Below are 20,019 nucleotides of genomic sequence, written 5' to 3' on the forward strand. Positions count from 1 at the left end.
TCGGCTAAATATCTCATCAAGACCAGATGATTCCTTTAAGCTATCCAAGATAGCAAAACAGAAATATTACTTATAGCACCAAAAACACGTAAACAGAATATCTCCGACTACAACCTAAAAATTGAAAGCTGCACCTCCAACAAATACAGTTAAAGACCTAGGCGTTATATTAGACGGCAAACTGTCATTTAAAAATCACATCTCAAATATCACAAAAACAGCCTTCTTCCACCTTAGAAATGTTGCCAAATTACTAAATATTTTATGTGTTGCTGATGCAGAAAAGCTTATTCATGCATTTGTGACCTCATGGCTTGACTATTGTAATGCTCTACTTAGTGGTTGTCCTGTATCATCGATAAACAAACTACAGTTAGTTCAGAATGCAGCTGCCAGAGTTCTTACTAGGTCAAGAAAATACAATCACATAACCCCAGTTTTATCATAGCTTCACTGGCTACCCATTAAGTATCGTAGTGATTTTAAAATTCTTTTAATTACTTACAAAGCCTTAAACGGTTTAGCCCCTACTTACTTAACTGAGCTTTTATAACATTATAACCCATCACTATATCTAAGATCTCAAAACTCAGGACGTTTGATAACACCTTGAATAACTAAATCCACCTAAGGGGGTCGAACTTTCTCATACGTAGCACCTAAACTCTGGAATAGCCTTCCTGATACTATTCAATGGGTCAGACTCACTCTCCAAATTTAAATCTAGAGTAAAGATCTTTTCAGCCAAGCTTACACTTAATGCACAGTTAATGAACAGCAGCTACGCTTATTATTCTCAATCTGACTCCGCCTCCGGATCCCCATCCCGAGGTAGGGAGAAATTCCGCCAGGTCCAGATGATCGACATATGCCCATCCCCACCTAGAGATTACGCCAGCTACAGCTGCAGACTGACTGACCATCCCAGCTCCATCTAAGGCAATTCCACCAACACCCAAGAGAAATATGACCATCGAACCATCCCAGCTCAGACCACTACATCCCCAACAAGAGCAAAGACGGACTATTTGTCTTATTAATGCTGAAGTTACAATACTTTGTATTTAATGCTAAACTTGCATCACATGTCAGCAGTTTGAAGTTATAGCTGCATTGGCTTTTGGTCGGGGTCACTGAGTTCAGAAATGACACGTCAGAGGGGATTTGGCCCTCCCGGCTGAGCCTGGTTTCTCCTTTTTTCTCCATTAATCAATCATTGGAGTTTGTGTTCTCGCCACAGCATTTATTAGATATTATTTATCTTGCTCGTTCTATAAACACCATGCACTGTGCTGTGTTCTACCTTTTCTGTTTTTCCTGTTTGCTCCTGTAAAGCTGCTTTGGAACAATGCACATTGTGAAAAGCGCTATATAAATAAACTTGAATTGAAGTTAATGCACAAGTTAAACTACTAAATTGTACACGCATTTACTTTAGTATAGGCCTATTATAGTAAGGTAAATACTACAGTAATGAAATATATATGATGTGTGTGTATAATTTGTGTGCGTGTGCCCCTACAGTGGCTGAAAATATTCTGCCTTAATTATTTATCATTTAGTTTACTTTTTTTAATGATGGTGAAGCAAACGAGGAAGTGAAACTATCTGTGCACTCTGACAGAGTTAAAGAGATCTTTTCTTGTAGGACATTTCACAACCTCCATAGGTTACAGAAGAAATGTGAACAAAAGAATCTTCTTTATTTAGAATTAGATTAAATCACAAAATGTCAGTAGGCCTATGTGAATTTAGAAATCAGATCAAGTGTACATTTAAAAATCTGAACGTCATCTCAATCCTGCATCTGGTTTGACTGAGAAGCGGTTCTATGGTCAGAAAAGCAAAAACCTCTTATGTATGATAAGCCCGGTCTCCCACCAACAGGCTGTCAAACAGTCCAGTCATAGAACAAAGAAGACATGATTGTATTGAGTTTGAAATTAATTCTTGGTCAGATATTAAAAGTGCTTTGAGCTGTTCCCCCATTTTATTTGACCTTCCTCAGATAACAGACACAACATGGATGCATTAGGGAATGGTGCACGCATTACAGCATTGGAAAACTCTTATGTACACCGAAGTGTAACTTGATTTCTAGAAAAAGAGGATTAAAATAGCAGTTTTAAAAGATATGTGATGTCACCTGTCAATGTATGGCTTTGTCTGTGTCTTTAACGACTTGAAACTTGCTTAACATATATTAACATGCATTTTTCTACCCCTACTTAAATGGTTACAATATTTCTGGGTAAATATCATAAAACAGTTTATAGTCTTCTAGTCGGAACTAAAATGGGATACAAATAAAATTATATATATGTTTATAACATTTACATCCAAAGCGACTTACAGGTGGGGTAAACAATGGAAGCAATTGGGACAACATAAGGACAAAAAAAAATCATAAGTGCAATAAAACTGGTGTCTCATATAGTCTATCACAGTATACAGAGCTAAGTTAGAAGTTTATAAGGGAGGACAATTGCATTTTCTTCCTTTACTCAACACTTCATTTCCCTATTTCCAGGAAAAAAAATATAATATGTTACCAGTTCATGTTAGTGAACAATTGAATGTTGTGGTATGTGATAGTTTACCACACAATAAAGACAAAGTGAAGGTGTTTAAATGGATTAGAGTTACATTACATTTACTGTCATGACTCGATCATGAATAATTTTTAAATTACTTCACACACCATTATGTATAAATGTAGCTTCTAAATATATTATTAATAATAATGATGATTATTAACAGTTGCACTAAGTGTTTGATATTTTGACTAACACAAGATAAAATATGGGTAAAACAAAGGAGGAAGAGTAATATGAAAAAGATGCTGAAATGTATTAAATATTAAATATCCATTTAAGGGTTAAGCTGTCTGAGATTTTTCCTTAAATAGAATTATACATTTTTTCCTGAGCAATATTTAAACGATCCAGACGTGTCTGTATTTCGATTCGATTTCTGCTGACATCAGAGTCTTCAAACAGAAGCTCATTCACTTTTGCACCATCCATTAAGCTGAGCATCTCGGTGCAAAGGAGGCGAGCAGTCTCCTTTAGCATCAAATACTGGATCAACATGGGGATCTGGTCCGCCATCCGCTGTACCACAATCTAAAACAGATGAATAGGAATATTTGTCAAAATTGATAGCACTAATAAAAGTCCTACAAAAGAAAAATGCTTTTGAGAATGAAAAGAGAGCAAACTTAGTTAATAAGTAACATTTGTTGTCACACCTGATAATAACCCTGAAGCATTTCAGAGTACATGCTTTTGTTGTCAAAGACAGGAATGTTTTCCTCCGAAAATGTCTCTTCTGGTTTGCCAATTTCATTCAAGACCTTCAGGTAGATAGGATCTTGAGTGTAGATCAAGTTCTCCATTTCAAACTGCTCCAAGATCCTTTCCTCTGCTTTGGCCTGCTGCTTCAAATGAATGTTATCAATTTTGTTCTATGGTTTAAAGAAGGAAAAAAAGAAAGCAAGAGAGTCATAATCAAAGAGCAAAGAGTTTTTCTTTATTCAATAAAGAAAAACACACAGAAAAAGCTGCAGTTTCGAAATTACCTATGTTTGTGTGGATTACAGCCCGTGATGTACTGCATAAATAAACATAATTTACATAGAGCAATCAGCATCGCCATGGGAACAGAGGGGACTAACAAGGCGCAGCTGCCGGTCGTCAAGATCTGATCTCACAGGAAGCATGGTGAGCTACCACTCCATGACTTTAAGTCTCTGATGCTTGTCTCCCCATTATTCTCACAAGTTCCGACAAGTGACGACCGACACCGTCCATGGAAGCCCACACCCAGACACGACTGGGGTTGCGACACACGGAGTATACGAAGGAAACAAGACTCAACAGGGACACAGCAGCCACGAGGGACACTAGGGACGCATAGGAGAGCCGGGACAAAGCACACCGCCTCACACCCCTCTCCTCAGGCTCAGAGACCCAGACTTCCGGTTTCTTTTGAACGGCCACGGGCGGGTTCTTTTAATAAAATTCCCCCTGTCATTCCTCCACCCGTCACACAATGAACACAACAACATACACTACCCAACAGCCTGATACACAATATAGGCTGGTACAGGCTGATAGCGTGATAGACACGCACACACACAAAATCATAATAAAGAGAAAGACATCACGTTGCCAACTGGTTTGCAATCTTTGGTTTGTGCTGGAAAGGACTTTAAGAGTGCACAAGAAAAGATCTGAAACATTTTTGGGCAAATAAGGTCACCCTATTGTAATTTCCCAGTACATTGCGGATTGTACAGAGCGTCACCACCAGGTCAAATAAAGAAAAACAGTTTTTTTGTCTTTTGTTACATTTACCTTAGTGACATTTAGAAGATAAGGGTAGTTCTTGAAGCACTGTTCCGAAACCTTGGTAAATTGCTTGTGGATGATATCTTAAGGAGAAAACGGAAATAAAAGTATTTTTGCCTGTTCCAGAAAAACTTGTCAGTTGGTTTTGACAATGTTCAGCACATTTTTGGGTACAAAAATAAGATCTGTGATCCTACCTTTTGTGACACTGAGTGATTCAATGGCAGGATCCTTAAGCTTTTCCACACATTCCTGCAAAAGCTTCTCAATCACTTTGTAGTTGCTGAAACCAAGGAGTTCTCTTCCTCTGCATTTCTGGCTGCGATCCTTAAACATCCTGATTGATTCGTGAACTAGTTTAAGAATAGGAGACATTTTCTCATTATGTTATTTAACAAGCACTGTCACATTAAGCTGTTACTCCATCAACAAAAGCACAAAGCAGTAAAGTGTAACCCAGGGTTTTCAAAACTGGACAACCACCAGTCTTCCACTTTTTTTGTCTCCCTCATCCAACGCAACTGATTAAACTCATCGCTCATTACAGGAGACTGCCTGAATAAGATAAAATATAGTATAGGTGCATTCCAAATCGTGCAATTATGAACTTTCCCTCTATTTTCACTGTATTTGAAACCCCTGCTGATTATTTTTTCCTGCTAACAATGAAATAAAAATATAATTTTTATGGAAGGTGTATTTTAACTGATAGAGACAGAATATGAAAACAATCAGGGACATTTTTTTATAAAAAGATAAGAAATTGATTTGCATTTCAGTCAGGGAAAAAAGATTTGGTCCTCTACCAAAATAGTCCATTTGACTCCAGTGGTTCTACCTTATTTTTATGAAGCAACGAGAATACATTTTGTGAACAAAACTGAATTCAACAACTTCCTCTAGTCTCCAATGCATTTTCAGAAAAGTACACAGTGCATACATGTGGTGCTGAGGTAGAATGCAGACGTCTGTGTTTCCTCTACATCAGTGGTTCCCAAACTTTTTACAATGGCGTACCCCCCAGGGATTTAACATCATTCTTTGTACCCCCTTTCTTACAGCACAATTGTGGTCTCGAAAATGTTTTAATGTGAATTTTAAATACATTTCATTTAATTTTTTTCATACAATAAATCATGTATCACTGGTATATAATAAATGACTCAATGCTTAATGAGATGCATGTGCTGGAAATGACTTGCATAACTCTGTGATGTTTGGTTGTTTCGGAGAAAGTCTGAATCTCAAATCATTCTCTATGGAGAGTCTGTGTCGATATTTGTTCATTATGTGGGCAAGTGCTGAAAACACACTCTCGCAAAGGTACGTTGGGGAGAACAGCAGTAATGTTTTCAAAGCGCGATGGCCTAAGGCAGGATAATTTGCATGAAAAGATATCCAGAAATCTGTTAGAAATTTTTGTGCGTAGTCAATTCTCAAAGCGCCACTCGTAAAGATTTCAATGAGACTCTCTCCTTCAGAAACAGGAAGGTTTGCTAAATCTTTGCAATTACTTATCCATTTAAATTAAACAAGCAATTGTTGTTGCTTCGTTGCAAGCCGCGTGCAGTCAAAATATATACGGTACGTAAAGACACGCACTTACGCATGACACTTGAGTGGACGCATATTTTTTGATTGGATGGCATGAATTTGACCTTTTATGGCACTACCTGACTACTTTTTTTCTGTGTGTACACTAGAGGGAGCACGTCTTTATATTAGGTTGTGAGAAAAACATGCCTGGTTGAATGGCCGGGTGCGTTATAATTAAAGGTTCTGTGTGTAAGTTTCAGAGGCCACTATTGTTGATGTAGAAAATACAACCTACAGCTCCGCTAGAGAAGCTACGGTTGCCGTCACAGGACAATAGGGTTCCGTAAATGATAGTGGCCATTATTGGTGGTGTTGATAATTGCAATCGACGTCTCACAGGCGAACAACAGACTGAAGCTACGGACAAATGACAGAGATGTCGTCGTCTGAGACAGCAGAGAGTAACCTTTGCAAGTCAAGTGACAAGGTTTATCTACAAAGAAAAATAAATAAATTCAATTTACTCTAATCGTTATAGTGAATATTATTGTTACTTGTTAACATTGTGTCAGTGATTTGATCGCTTATTTTGCATAGATTTTTTTGGCACGGTAACTAGGTTCGTAATTTACAGCCTATTGAAACGGCTTGCTAATGCTAAAGGTGTGTAATCTAACCGCAAAAGTCTTAGCAGACGTTTTCTCATCATCACAGAGTCAATCAGAGGATTTAACACGGGTAGAAAGAGGGAGAGGGCAGAGAGCTAGGTGTGTTGGAGATGCAGGCAGGGCGAGGAGAGGCAGAGGATCTAACGTTACCCGGGAGGACCGCACAAGATAGGATGTGGAAGCTAAGCAGTATTATAATATAACTTTAATTTACACCCGATTTATCCAAATTATGATTATGACATGATTTCTAACTTGATTTGCACACGGCCATGCAACAAGGATTTATGATACAATTACAAAGTGCTAAAAATTTACAATGAAAAACGCTACTTCACTTGATGATCAGCTCATCTATTACCTAAAGCTATATAACAAACAGTTCACTTGTATATCAGAAATTAGACAAACTAACCGGTCCAGCAGAAAGCTGACAACTTTGGCGTCGCTTAGCAAACACTTGTCCTGCTTCACTGCCCTCCATTTGGGAAAAGCCACCGATGTTTATTCGGGTTTTCTGCCGTTTTTTTGTCTCGACTTCGCCTTGCTGCATCGTATTTTCTCTTTTTTGAATGAACAGATTGACGCTCTATCGGTTCTTGTGCAGAGTATGTGTGGTCCGCCATTATCGCAAATTTTGCTTCTTACTGCAACAAAGAACCGCTTCTATTTCTAATAAAAATCACGACAAGTAAATTCTGTTATTGTTCTTCCACTTCTTCTGCTAATCCTTCTATGTAGTCGCTTTGCAAGCTGCCTCAAAACACAGCCGAAGAAGAAGAACTAGTCCCGTGCATCCTTCATTTTACGAAACATGCTTAGTTTGTCTGTGTAGTGATACTATAGAAACATGGCTGTGCACATTGATAAATTACATGTAAGGGTGTGCCCGCGGTGTATATACATAAAATGGTTTATTTTGTAAGGTATTTCTCTACCACTCACAACATAGTTTTGTATTATATATTACATTTTGGTGAATAAATCCTTCAAAATCCTACACACTGTACCTTTAAGTAAACAATTGATTTGTGCATTTTGTTCACGTACCCCCTCCGTCACCTGGCGTACCCCCAGGGGTACGTTTACCCCAGTTTGGGAACCACTGCCCTACATGCATGCATTGTGAAAGCCGGCTCCTGCGTCTGTACTGCACACATGCATAATGTGCTCTCGTGGATGCACATTGGAGGTCAACTCAAAAGTCATCTTTGAAGATGAGCGGAAGTCCTAGGGTTTCCAAATTACTTGAAGGTGCGTAATTAATGACAGAATTTTCTTTCTCTGGCAGAGTTACCCTTTAAAGGGTTTTTATGGGGGGTTCTTTTCAATTCAAGAAAATTTCACAAATACAAAATACAAAGCTTATCAAAGACACAAGGCTGCATGCGATAGGCTATCAATATGGAGCACTAACACTAGTTAACTGAACTAGACTGTAGATGTCAAATTAACAATTTGGTTCTCAAAGTGTGGGCACGCTCTTTGACATAATTTGCCCTTATTTGTGAAACTGCAAGAATTGGTCAATATAAAACCATGGTGAGTTTATTTGGGACAATATAGTATTGTAAAATTCATACACTACATGAATGTAAAATCTGCAGGTGCCAGTTTGGGCACCCCTAGTAAAGCAGGTCATTTGAGGCCATTTATCTTTCTGAAAAAAGGAAGTATACTGACATGACTCCTTGGTTTGGTCAAGATTGTCACTCCAGCTTTTGAATTCAGCCCGAAGCTGGACAAACAAGTTGTCCTCACAGTTCTGGTCCCTACTGGCAAGCTGCCCATTGATCAGCTCTCCAAGTGACAAGTCCTTGATCATGTCATTAAAACCAGTTAAGGTCTGTAAGAAGAGAGAGAGAGAGAGAGAGAGATAGAGAAAGAGAGTTCTGCATGCCATAATCTGTCTTGGACTTTGGTATGAATGAATAAAGCATGTGTTTGTCGTTCACACTTGTTTGCATTTAACGGAACCTTACTGTTGATGCCCAAATGCCATATGCCCGAGAGGTCAGATCAGTCAGTCAGTCATGTTCAAAATTAGTAAAATGAACTACATTCGAAGCACCTCATCTGCAGTTCTTCAACGTTATCACGGTTGATTGTTCAATATTAGTTGCATTGAATCAATATCACTGTAGAAAGATTCAAGATATGGAAGGAAGGAGTCGGGAACCGGCAAACATTTAATAACAGAAATAAAAACAGCCGGCGGCCCCTCACGGACGACCTCCGGCGAAATAACAAACATAAATAGAAACACAAGTTCGGGCCCGGTCCTCTCTCTTCCAAGGTCCGGTCGCTTGTTCCTTTTATATGCTCCCAATCTCCTACGTGATTCGAACCACGGTCTCGCCCCGCCTACTCTACTACAATCACATTTGCACCTGCCATTACTTTTGCAAAAACGTGGAAATTTCAACAAACCACCATTACTGTGATCAATGTTTGCTCAAGCTGGCAAACAACACATGCATTTTAACACACTATTGACCAAAGTATGCTAAGTTTCAATTTAAGTTTTGTGGCACTACAGTGTGAGATTAAAGCAGTATTATGGATGTCATATCAGATGTGAAATTAAAATATTAATATATATTAACTATTGAATCAATTAGAAATCAAGAATCAGTGTATGAAACTTCGTCGAGGTTGATCTGTTTATTTGAACTAGTTTGTTGATTGTCACCATTGTTGAGGTTTGTATGTTTACTTTGTCACAGTGCTTGTACAAAACTTACAGTTCTCATCAGTCACAGGAAGCTTAACCTCCACTTTTCTGAAAAAGATTGTTTATTTGATCCCAGCTAAAATTATACAAGCAAACAACCAAAAACATGCACTGAAAGAAAATTGACTTAATCAAAGTCAAGATTAACTAAAACAACCACGTTCACAGTAATGGTGGTTTATTGACATTTCAATTCTTTTTAACATTAACAGTGGGTTCAAAGTAATTAACATTGACTGAATGGTTTTCACCTAGTGTTTAAATGCAAACAGAAGCGAATCTTTGATATTTCCATAAAACTCAACATCATTTTAATAATATTAGCCTACCTGTACTGCCTCAACACTCTTTCTGCAGGTGGCACTAAATGTACCAGACGCTGGTATGCCATCCCCCACCAAATAATACAAGAAGAAGATTGGGATTGTGTGCTGAGGCTGCACATTATGGCTAACATTATTAAAACGAAGTTCAGTTATATGAAAATATCAAACGATTCGCTTCACGAAAGTCAACATGTCACAAAGAGGCGCTTTTTGGAATCATGTGCTGTAGGAACTCTTAGACAGGTGGACCCCATAAACTCCCATTACAACAATCTTCTTTATGGTTCTTTTCAACGTTACCTACATCAAGGATGGCCTGAGGTTGAGTAAATAAACAGCAAATTAGAATTTTTGGGTGAACAATCACTTTAAGAAAAGGATCAAACTAAATTCAAGATGATTTTTCCTACCCAACTGGCAGAAAAAAGGTCTCATTTATCTCTTACTAATTGTGTATGCGGGCCCGAAAGCCCTAAGTAGCGTACACCAAAAATTTATAAAACCGTGTGAACCCATACCTGTAAGTAATATTCACTTTATGAATCAAAGATCACATGCAAGTGTGTTTAAGTGAATCAGCCTCACATCCCACCCTGTACACGCCCCTTTTAACTCATAAACAGTCAATGAATGCTGTTTCGTACATTAATAAGCCTGGCATCTAGTCCGCTTGTTAAGCCTGAATTCACAGACCATTATGAACTTATAAAATATCCAGGTCCATCCGCTATCAGATGCCATAGGAAAACAGCACAAAAATGATGTAAAACTGCCGATTACCCCTGATCCCATCCTTTAATTCCTTAAATAAATCACAAATGGCAAATGTGTACAGCATTTAGACTGATCATTAACACCTCATTAAAATCACATCATTAATTAGTGATGTCCTTAACCTGAGATCAATTTTGAAGACATATTTGTAAATTACAAATATTTCTTCATTCTGGTTTTGTTATGAACACTATTATAGTTAGGACTGATAAAAAGAGAAATGATTGTGCAAGAGCTTAATGGCTGTATTTCCAGACTTTGACATTTGATGAGCTCGTTATTTAAGGAAAATTCTAGTTATTGACACACTGAAATAGAATTGTTCACTCAACTTGACTACAAGTCATCTGAAGAGGATCATCTCGCTGCAGTTTATATCTCACAAGAAAATTAAGCAACTCCACAAACACCGTTACAATCTTGACTAATTACAAACCACTTTCGCTTTATATCATATGTCTATGTCTATCAGAGGCTTTGCTGTAGTTAATTTTTTATTGACGATAAGTTTTATTGAAGTCACCATTAGGCCCCTCGACCTTCATTAAATAACTCTCTCCTCTTTCCTCAGTTGCAGTAGTGTTTGACTCTAAACACTTGTGCATTGATGAAAGAGTCTGAAGTTGTTTGCTTTGATTGATATTATTATAACGAGATTTAGAAGCAGAAATGTTGATTGTGTACTTTGTGAAAGTCTCCTTAAACATTAACTTTCAAAGATACATTAACTTTCAAAGATACTAAGTGCAGCTGTAATGTGTCTGAGAAGAACTGAACCCCTCCCGGCTCAGAGTGGTTTCTCCCAAGTCTTTCTCCCTTAATTTATTCATCATTGGAGTTTTGGTTCCTCGCCGCTGGGTCATGTTGGCTCGCTCACCGGGAGACTGCTATTTTTAGATTAGTTTATGGTCTGCTTAATTCATTTAATATTGCCTTATTAGAAGATTGCTTTAAATATTGCACTGTACTATATTCTGCCTCTTTTTGTTTTTTCCTTTTTCTTTTCTTCTGTAAAGTGAATGTTAAAATTTTGATATTTTCAAGAGCTTCATTCATTTCCAGTTTGTTCAGCAAAATTATTAATTCAGATTCAATCACTGATTCATTCAGTGATGATTATTTCAGTCTCGTAGCTGTGCCTTGGGGTGTGACAGACTCATCCCTGAGTCAGACGACCATGATACCTGCCTCATGTGTTTGGGGGTCAAACATGCTGAGACCGGTTTCGTTCATCCCTCATGTTCTGTCTGCGAGTATATTGCGATCAAGGTGTTGCGGTCACGATTGGCAGCGTTCTTTGTGAGTGCCGCCACCACCCCGTCTACCTCGCAGGGGTAGACTGCAGCTACGACGGCAGCGACGCCTTCGGCGAGCGGCGGGGCTGATCTGGGGGTTCCTTTGGATGTTGTTCTGCCAGCTCTTCAGACCACCCATACCCCAGTACGCTCACCTGGTGCGTCCCCGATGGGCGGCGGTCGTCATCCCATAGCGGCCAGGCTTAAAAGAGGGATGAGGAAGAAATCTCTGTCTACGCATCGGACAGCTACCCTCTGGCATCAGATGCAGAAGACTGCTCCGATCTCCCGTCTTCAGGCAGTCGAGGTCAAGAGGAGTCTGAGGCTGTGATGTCAGCCATGATAAACTGAGCGGCTGTGAGCATTGGACTGTCGCCGCTGCCCCGGTGCCTTTTTTGAGGAGTTATCGAAGTCCTGGAACGTGCCCTTCTCGACACGTTCTAGATTTGGTAGCTCTGTAGCTGTCACTTCCCTGGAAGGCGGGGCGGCTAGAGGATACGTCGACATCCCCCAGGTGTCGCGGGACACTCTCGCGGGTCCACCTTGAACTGGAGAGGTTTCTTCCTCTAGTGCGGGGCCATCACGTGCTAGTCTGGTTGGACAGCATGACTGCTGTGGTGTACATCAATCGACAGTTGACAACTCGCCCGACGCCTCCACCTATGGAGTCAGCAGGTGAGCAAGTTCCTGCGGGCCAGGTTTATCCCGGGTGAACTGAACCAGACAGCAGACATGCTCTTTCGTCAGAGGACAACCCGCGGAGAGTGGCGGCTCCATCCCCGCGCAGTCCATGTCCTGTGCAAGGTCAGGGAAGAGGGGCATCAGGTACTATTTGTTGCGCTCTATTGGCCCACCCGGACCTGGCTCTCAGACCTCATGGCGACTGCCCGTCCTTGGCCGATTCCCCTGACGACGGACCTTCTCTCGCAGGGAAGTGCACGTTGTGGCACCCAAAGCCAGGCCTCTGGTACCTCCATGCCTGGCCTCTGGATGGGACGAAGAGACCTTGAGCGGCTTGCCCCAGGCAGTCAGAGGGACTGTCCTACAGGCTAGAGCCCCCACCACTAGGCGCCTGTACGCCTATAAGTTGCGTCTCTTTTTGTCCTGGTGTTCTTCCCTAGGGGAGAACCGATGGAATTGCCAGATTGGGTCCGCGCTAGCCTTTTTACGTTGAAAGTGTATGTTGCCGCACATCACAACCTCGTGGAGGGTAAGTCTCTGGGTAGGCATGACCCGGTCACCAGGGTCGCGAGAAGGGTGAATCCTCCTTGACCGCCCTCCGTACCCTCTCGGGACCTCAATGTGGTCCTTCGGGGCCTTGGTACGACCTTTTCGAGCCCCTCAGAGAAGCCTGTCTTCTTCACGTGTCGATGAAGACTGCGCTCCTGATGGCGCTCGCCTCGACCTCCAGGCATTTTCCGTGTCCCAGGGTTGCCTATAATTTGGGCCTGGCGACTCTCACAGGATCCTGAGACCCAGGCCCGGCTACGTGCCCAGTGTTCCCAACACTCCCTTCAGGGACCAGGTGGTGAACCTGCAGGCGCTCCCTTCTGGGGTGGAAGACCCAACCTCCGATGTGCTGTGTCCTGTACGCACATTGCGCCTCTACTTGGACCGCACGCAGTACCTGAAAAGGTCCGAGCAGCTGTTTGTCTGTTTTGGGAGACAGCACCAGGGGAGGGGTGTCTCCAAACAGAGATTGGCAGCCAGGATCGTGGAGCCATCTCATTGGGATACCGATCACAAGATCGCCGGTTCCCGCTTGCAGTGAGAGCTCACTCCACTCGGAGTATGGCCTCCCCCTAAACACTGGCCCAGCGTACCTCTCTGGCGGACATTTGTCAAGCTGCGGGTTGGGCTACGCCCAGCACCTTTGTGAGGTTCTATAACCTCACAGTGGAACAAGTGTCAGCTCATGTCTTACACCCATACCTACCTCACTTCTAGGCGGAACGCCCTGTCCGTTATGACTGTCAGTACAGGCTTTGCAGTATGTCCAGTACTATTCACTGGAAGGTTACATCTCGCTGCAGCGCTCACTTGGACTCGCTCAGCTCGAGGTCGTTATACAGCTCACCGCCGTGGTGTGTAAAGATATATCCCCAGTCTGTCTCTCAACACAACGTCGAGAGACCGACTGAAGGGGAACGTCTCTGTTAGGTCGGTTACCTTAACGTCTTGTTCCCTCCATCAAGGAACTGTGTCTTCATGCCACAACACTGTGCAAGGAGCACCTCAGGTTACTCAGCACAAAGGGTGATGAATGACCGCCGCCATCTTCCTTTTATACCCGTATGTATGGGCGGAGACTGGCGTGGGTGGGCCATTCGCCAATCCCCATTGGTGTTTTAATTTTATCTCGGAGATGATAGGTTCTCAGAATCAAACCCCAGTCTGTCTCTCAACACAACGTCTTGTTCCCTCCATCAGGGAACGAAGGTTACAGATGTAACCGAGACGTTTCCTGCCCCATGTTAAGTCAATGGGGAACTTTTGGGGGCTAATAGGCTCCTCAAATTTGGTAACCCTCATGTTACTAGGAAATTCTCGCTCGGAACTACGACCTGTTGAAGTTGGATGCCATGTTAAGTAGTTGTAATAAACACATGTTGTAGTTATGCTTCAGCACACCTGTCTCTAATTATTAAGCAAACCTGAACACCTTGATTAGATAGTTCAGGTGTGTTTGATTGGGGTTAGAGCTAAAATCTTACGGACGGTAGATCTCCAGGAGCAGGGTTGGTGACCACTGATCTAGGCCATCTCGTGTATCTCCTTCTGTCCCCTGGTTATCTGATGTTCTCTGTGAGCATCGTGCAACTCTCAGGTCTGCTGAGAGAAAGTGGCGCAAATCAAAAGAACCTACAGACCACTCTTTCTATCAGTCTATTCTCTCTTCCTTCTCTGCAGATGTCCCCTCTGCGAATACCCAGTACTACCATGCTAAAATCAACAACTCTCCTGACCCTCGTACTCTCTTTAAAACCTTTTTTGCTCTTCTTTGCACGCCTACCCCTTACCTCCATCGGACTTAACAGCTGACGATTTTGCGTCGTTCTTTGTAAAGAAAACGACCACCATCAGCCATAAATTCTCTGCGCCACTGTCTCTTGACCAGTCCCAACCCCCAGTCACATGCTTGCCCCCCTTGTTCTCACTCCTATCTGAAGAGGACGTTTCCAAGGTCATGTCTTCTAACCACCCGACTACCTGCCCCGTAGATCACATTCATCTCCTCCAGGCAATCTCTCCATCAGTTGTTCCCTCTCTGACTCACATTATCAACTCGTCTCTCACCACTGGTACATTTCCTACACTCTTCAAAGAGGCCAGTATTACCCCACTACTAAAGAAACCTACTCTTAACCCTGCACTGTTAGAAAACTACAGACCGGTATCCGTAAACTCTAGAATGTGTTTTATGTTACCAGCTCTCATCCTTTCTCACCCAGAACAACCTCCTGGACAGGCACCAGTCTGGTTTCAAGAGCGGTCATTCCAGTGAAACTGCGCTGCTCTCTTTCATTGAAGCCCTGAGACTGGAAAGAGCTTCCTCTAACTCATCTGTTCTCATCCTACTGGGTCAATCTGCCGCCTTTGACACTGTTAACCCTAACATTCTCCTGTCCAGCCTCAAGGCTATGGGTGTCTCCGGAACTGTTCTACAATGGTTCAGGTCTTACCTCTCAGGTAGGTCATTTAGAGTATCCTGGAGAGGTGAGGTGTATGAGTCCCTGCATCTCGACACAGGTGTGCCTCAGGGCTCAGTGCTTGGTCCGTTGCTATTCTCTGTATGCATAACATCCCTAGGCTCTGTCATTCGGAAACATGGCTTTTCCTATCACTGCTATGCGGATGATACACAACTCTACCTGTCTTTTCGGCCAGACGATCCGACTGTTTCTGCACACATCTCAGCTTGCCTAGCCGACATCTCGCTCTGGATGAATGAACATCACATGCAGCTGAACCTTACAAAAACAGAACTGCTTGTAATCCCAGCCGACACAAAGACTCATCATAACCTTTCATTCAACTGGGCCCTTCAATCATCACATCTTCAGGAAAGGCAAGAAACCTGGGAGTGGTGATCGATAATCAGCATAACTTCACAGATCAAGTTGCCAGATCCGCCCGGTCCTGAATATTCATCCTCTACAATATTAGAAAAATTAGACCCTTCCTATCAGAGCATGCTACGCAAGTCCTAGTACTCTTGTCCGGTCCAGACTGGACTACTTCAATGGTCTTCTGGGTGAACTTCCAGCTTGCAAAACCAAACCTGTACAGATCATCCAGAATGCCGTGGCAAGAGTTATCTGTAATGCACCGAAGAGAGCACACGTCACTTCTCTCTTCATTAAGCTTCATTGGCTCCCTATAGTCGCTTGCATCAAATTCAAGACTCTGCTCCTGGCCTGCAGGACCCACTCACCTTCGTAATCATACTTTAGGTTTAATACTGTTTTACGGTATAAATGTGGATGACGCAAAAATCCTTCAGCAGAGTGAAGATATTTCGGATCATTATCTGATAAAATGTTTGCTTCACTGGCCAACGGCTGCAAACTCCTTGTTACAAATATGGTAGAACAATTACTTCAACTACCAAAGATGTGTTTCTCTATAATCTACCTTAATTGTCTCAAAACTCTAGCATGAAAAATAAAGGTGAAGATCTAGACAATACTATTGAACATTTTAACTCTACCTTCTTGGAAACACTAGACACAGTTGCTCCTCTGCGCTTAAAGAAGATTAAAAATGGCAGCCCGACACCGTGGTATGATGAACACACTCAGGCAATAAAGAAAGCAACCCCAAAAATGGAGCGCAAATTTAAGGAAACTAATGTAGAGGCATTTGTAAAGCATGGAAGGATAGTACTCGGAAATACAGGAAAGCCATAAAAACATCTAGATCCTCCTATTTTTCATCACTTATTGAAGAAAAGCAACACAACCCTAGGTTTTTATTTAACACAGTGGCTAAATTAACAAAAAATAGATATCAGCATAACAGTGATGAATTTATGAACTACTTCACAAGAATAATCCAAGATATTAGAGAAAAAATTATAACAATGCAACCAGAAGTGAAACCTACTTAACAAACTTACTACAGCACCCCTAAGGAGAAATTGCAATTCTTTTCTAACGTAGATCACAATTAACTTTCTAAATTGATTAGATCATCTAAATCAACAACATGCACGCTAGACCCTACACCGACAAAACTACTGAAAGAGATGCTCCCAGAAATTATAGATCCTCTTCTTAGCATTATTAACTAATCAGTGACATTAGGACATGTGCCTAAAGCATTTAAGGTGTTATTAGGAATTACAGGTTTATATCGAATCTACCTTTCATATCTTAAGTTCTGGAAAAGTAGCTTCTACTCAATTCTGCTCCTTCCTCCAAAGGAATGACATTAAGAACTCCAGTCTGGATTCAGAACATGTCACAGTACAGAGACTGCTTTGATCAGAGCTACAAATGATCTGCTTTTAGCGTCTGACCGTGGCTGTATTTCGTTATTGGTGCTGCTAGACCTTAGTGCTGCATTTGACACCATTGACCACAGCATACTTCTACATAGACTCGAAAATTACGTCGGCATTGACGGAATAGCATGGAAATGGTTTAAGTCTTATTTATCCGACTGTTTTCAATTTGTAGCAATAAACAATGAGGCGTCCCCCGCAAATCACAAGTCCAGTACGGTGTACCACAGGGCTCAGTCTTGGGGCCTCTGCTCTTCGCATTATACATGCTACCTCTAGGAGATATAATAAAGCGACACAGGATTAGCTTTCACTGTTATGCTGATGATACTCAAATTTATATTTCCTCGAATCCTCATGAAACACAGCAGTTCCATCAAATAATGGAATGCATAGTTGATAAGAAAACTGGATGAGTAACAATTTCTTATTACTGAACTTGGGCAAAACAGAAGTGTTACTTACTGGACCGAAAACCGCCATATGTAACAACCAAGAATGCTGCTTAACTATTGACTATAAAACCCTCATCGACAGCTAAGAATCTTGGCGTTCTATGCAATAGTAATCTGTCAATTAAGAGGCATATCACCAACACCTGTAAAATTGCATTTTTCCATTTTAAGAATATATCTAAACTACGTCATATGCCGTCACTGTCTGATGCAGAAAAATTAATTCAAGCATTCATGACATCAAAACTAGATTACTGTAAGTCATTGTAAGGTGGTTGCCCTGCAGGCTTATTACAAAAACTGCAAATGATCCAAAACACGGCAGTTTGAGTTCTTACACGTACAAAAAAGTATGAACATATCAGACCGGTTCTGTCAAAGTTGCACTGGTTACCTATAAAGCATTGCATTAACTTTAAGATCTTGATTATTACCTATAAAGCCCTACATGGTTTAGCTCCGCAGTATTTGAGTGAACTTCTATTGTATTACAGACCTCCTCGTACATTACACTCTCAGGCGTCCTGTCAGTTAGTAATACCTAGAATTTCAAAATCAAGTGCAGGTGGTAGATCCTTTTCTTATCTAGTGCCTAAACTTTGGTATAGTCTTCCCTGCACGGTCCAGGCTGGAGACACACACTGTCAGTTTAAATCTATACTAAAGATGCATCTTTTCAATTTTGCATACATTACACTTCCATAATATTAATCCTCAGAAGATCTAGGCTGCATTAGTTAGATCAACCGGAACCAGGAACACTTCTAAACTACAATTGATGTACTTGTTGCATCAAAGAGTGCAGAACAGTACTCTACTTTCAGCCAGTCTTGTCTCATTGTTCAAAGGTTACTTCAGGATGCAGTTCATGCCCAAGACTTGATGGCAGTGCGGAGAATGGGAAGCGGTGACCGGACAAGAGCTGAGATGACAGAGCTGGATAAAGGATGCGCCGACATGACACGACTTCACTACAAAATTTCAAATGCTGTTAGATAATTAATGATAGTCTTATACGTTTTATTTATTTAAGCATGTCTTGCAAGCACTGACAAGCTTGTGCAGAGGCGGCAGCTTTTGCCAGAGGGGAACTGGAACCCCCTGGACGGGCCTGGGTTCTCCTGAGGGTTTTTTTCTCGATGGGAGTTTTGGGTTCCTCGTCACTATTTGCATACTGTTTTGCACTATTTCGGACAGCACCCCCCTTTAACAAACTGAAACAAGAAAACAGTGCATTTTCTTTCTTCGTTTACTCAAAAAAAAGAGAATTCTGCTTTGTCGTTTTCGGATTAATAATTAGAAAACGGATAAACGGCTTGAATACTTGTTTTACACATGTGGGAAGTATGAAACACCCCTTTGCGCTTATTGGTAAACCAAAAATCATCCCTGAAGTCATGATCTAAGTTACCAAGTCTACTAATAATACTTTATTTCAAGTCAAGTCGAGTAAAAATCAATAGTTGCAGGTTTTGGGGCTCATTTAAAAAATATATTGTAACTTGTTCTGAATCTGACAACTAACTTTGTTTCTTTACATCTATGGTTTTGTAAAATCCATTATCACTGTCTGCTCATAGCAAGGCTTTTTGGACTACAAACAGCGCACAAGGATCGGCTTCTATCATCACAGCACCGCGAGAGCTATTTGAAAGCATATAGAGCCGTGTACTCTCGAATCACGCTCGCGATACTGTGATGTCACAGGCCAATTGTTCTGCGCGGCGCTGCGGGAGGTCAAACAACATATCCAAGCATGTTAAACAACATATAGAGGCCAAGAATGTTACAGTGGTCTTTTCACATAGTGGTGCTCTTTGAATTATCAGAGATAAATATCAAACTACAGAGATGAAATACTCCAAGGTACTCGTATAGTAAAGATAAGACACATTTAATTAACCAAATTAAAAATGTTAAAAGTGTAGATCTATGCGTATTGGCTACACAACCTTATTCAAGCTTCAGCATATGTAAAGCGTAATTTGTCCATAAACACACCATCTCCTTTCCCCTACCAACTAAATTAAATCATCGGCTTAATCACGAGCTCAGGGTTTGTTAGCTCTCACGCACATGCCTTAAGGCTCTTTCACACTCTCAGGCTGCCCAACTAAACAAATCTCACACCAAATATCAAGCAAACGGTAACGCAGAACGAATGGACATATGGGAATAACTTTAAAAGAAGGAGGATCACTGTGCTTCATCGCGATGTGCTTCAGTGAATGCTGTTTAATTCGCACATTTCAAGACAAGCACGAACAGATAATCCACCCGGCTGGTTTGCTTATCTCAGGATCTACCATATCAACTCGGGACAGCTCCTATGGCAAGCGGAAAGGTTCAAAATAGGAGTAATGACTTGCCGCA

General features: G+C 41.3%; 1 protein-coding gene across 1 annotated transcript in view; it reads right to left on the reverse strand.

Moving 5' to 3' along the window:
• Positions 1-1,985: 1,985 nt before the first annotated feature.
• Positions 1,986-20,019, reverse strand: part of LOC130416974 (interferon-induced GTP-binding protein Mx3-like) — a 75,831-nt gene continuing 57,797 nt past the window's right edge. The window contains exons 9-13 of the mRNA XM_056742331.1: positions 8,240-8,402; positions 4,550-4,705; positions 4,359-4,435; positions 3,251-3,466; positions 1,986-3,125 (exon numbers count right to left, since the gene is read on the reverse strand). Coding sequence (XP_056598309.1) covers positions 2,901-3,125; positions 3,251-3,466; positions 4,359-4,435; positions 4,550-4,705; positions 8,240-8,402 — 837 coding nt within the window. The 3' untranslated portion in view covers positions 1,986-2,900. The remainder of the gene's footprint in view (positions 3,126-3,250; positions 3,467-4,358; positions 4,436-4,549; positions 4,706-8,239; positions 8,403-20,019) is intronic.

This window comes from Triplophysa dalaica, unplaced genomic scaffold (genome assembly GCF_015846415.1).
Source record: "Triplophysa dalaica isolate WHDGS20190420 unplaced genomic scaffold, ASM1584641v1 Contig4, whole genome shotgun sequence".
Taxonomy (NCBI): domain Eukaryota; kingdom Metazoa; phylum Chordata; class Actinopteri; order Cypriniformes; family Nemacheilidae; genus Triplophysa; species Triplophysa dalaica.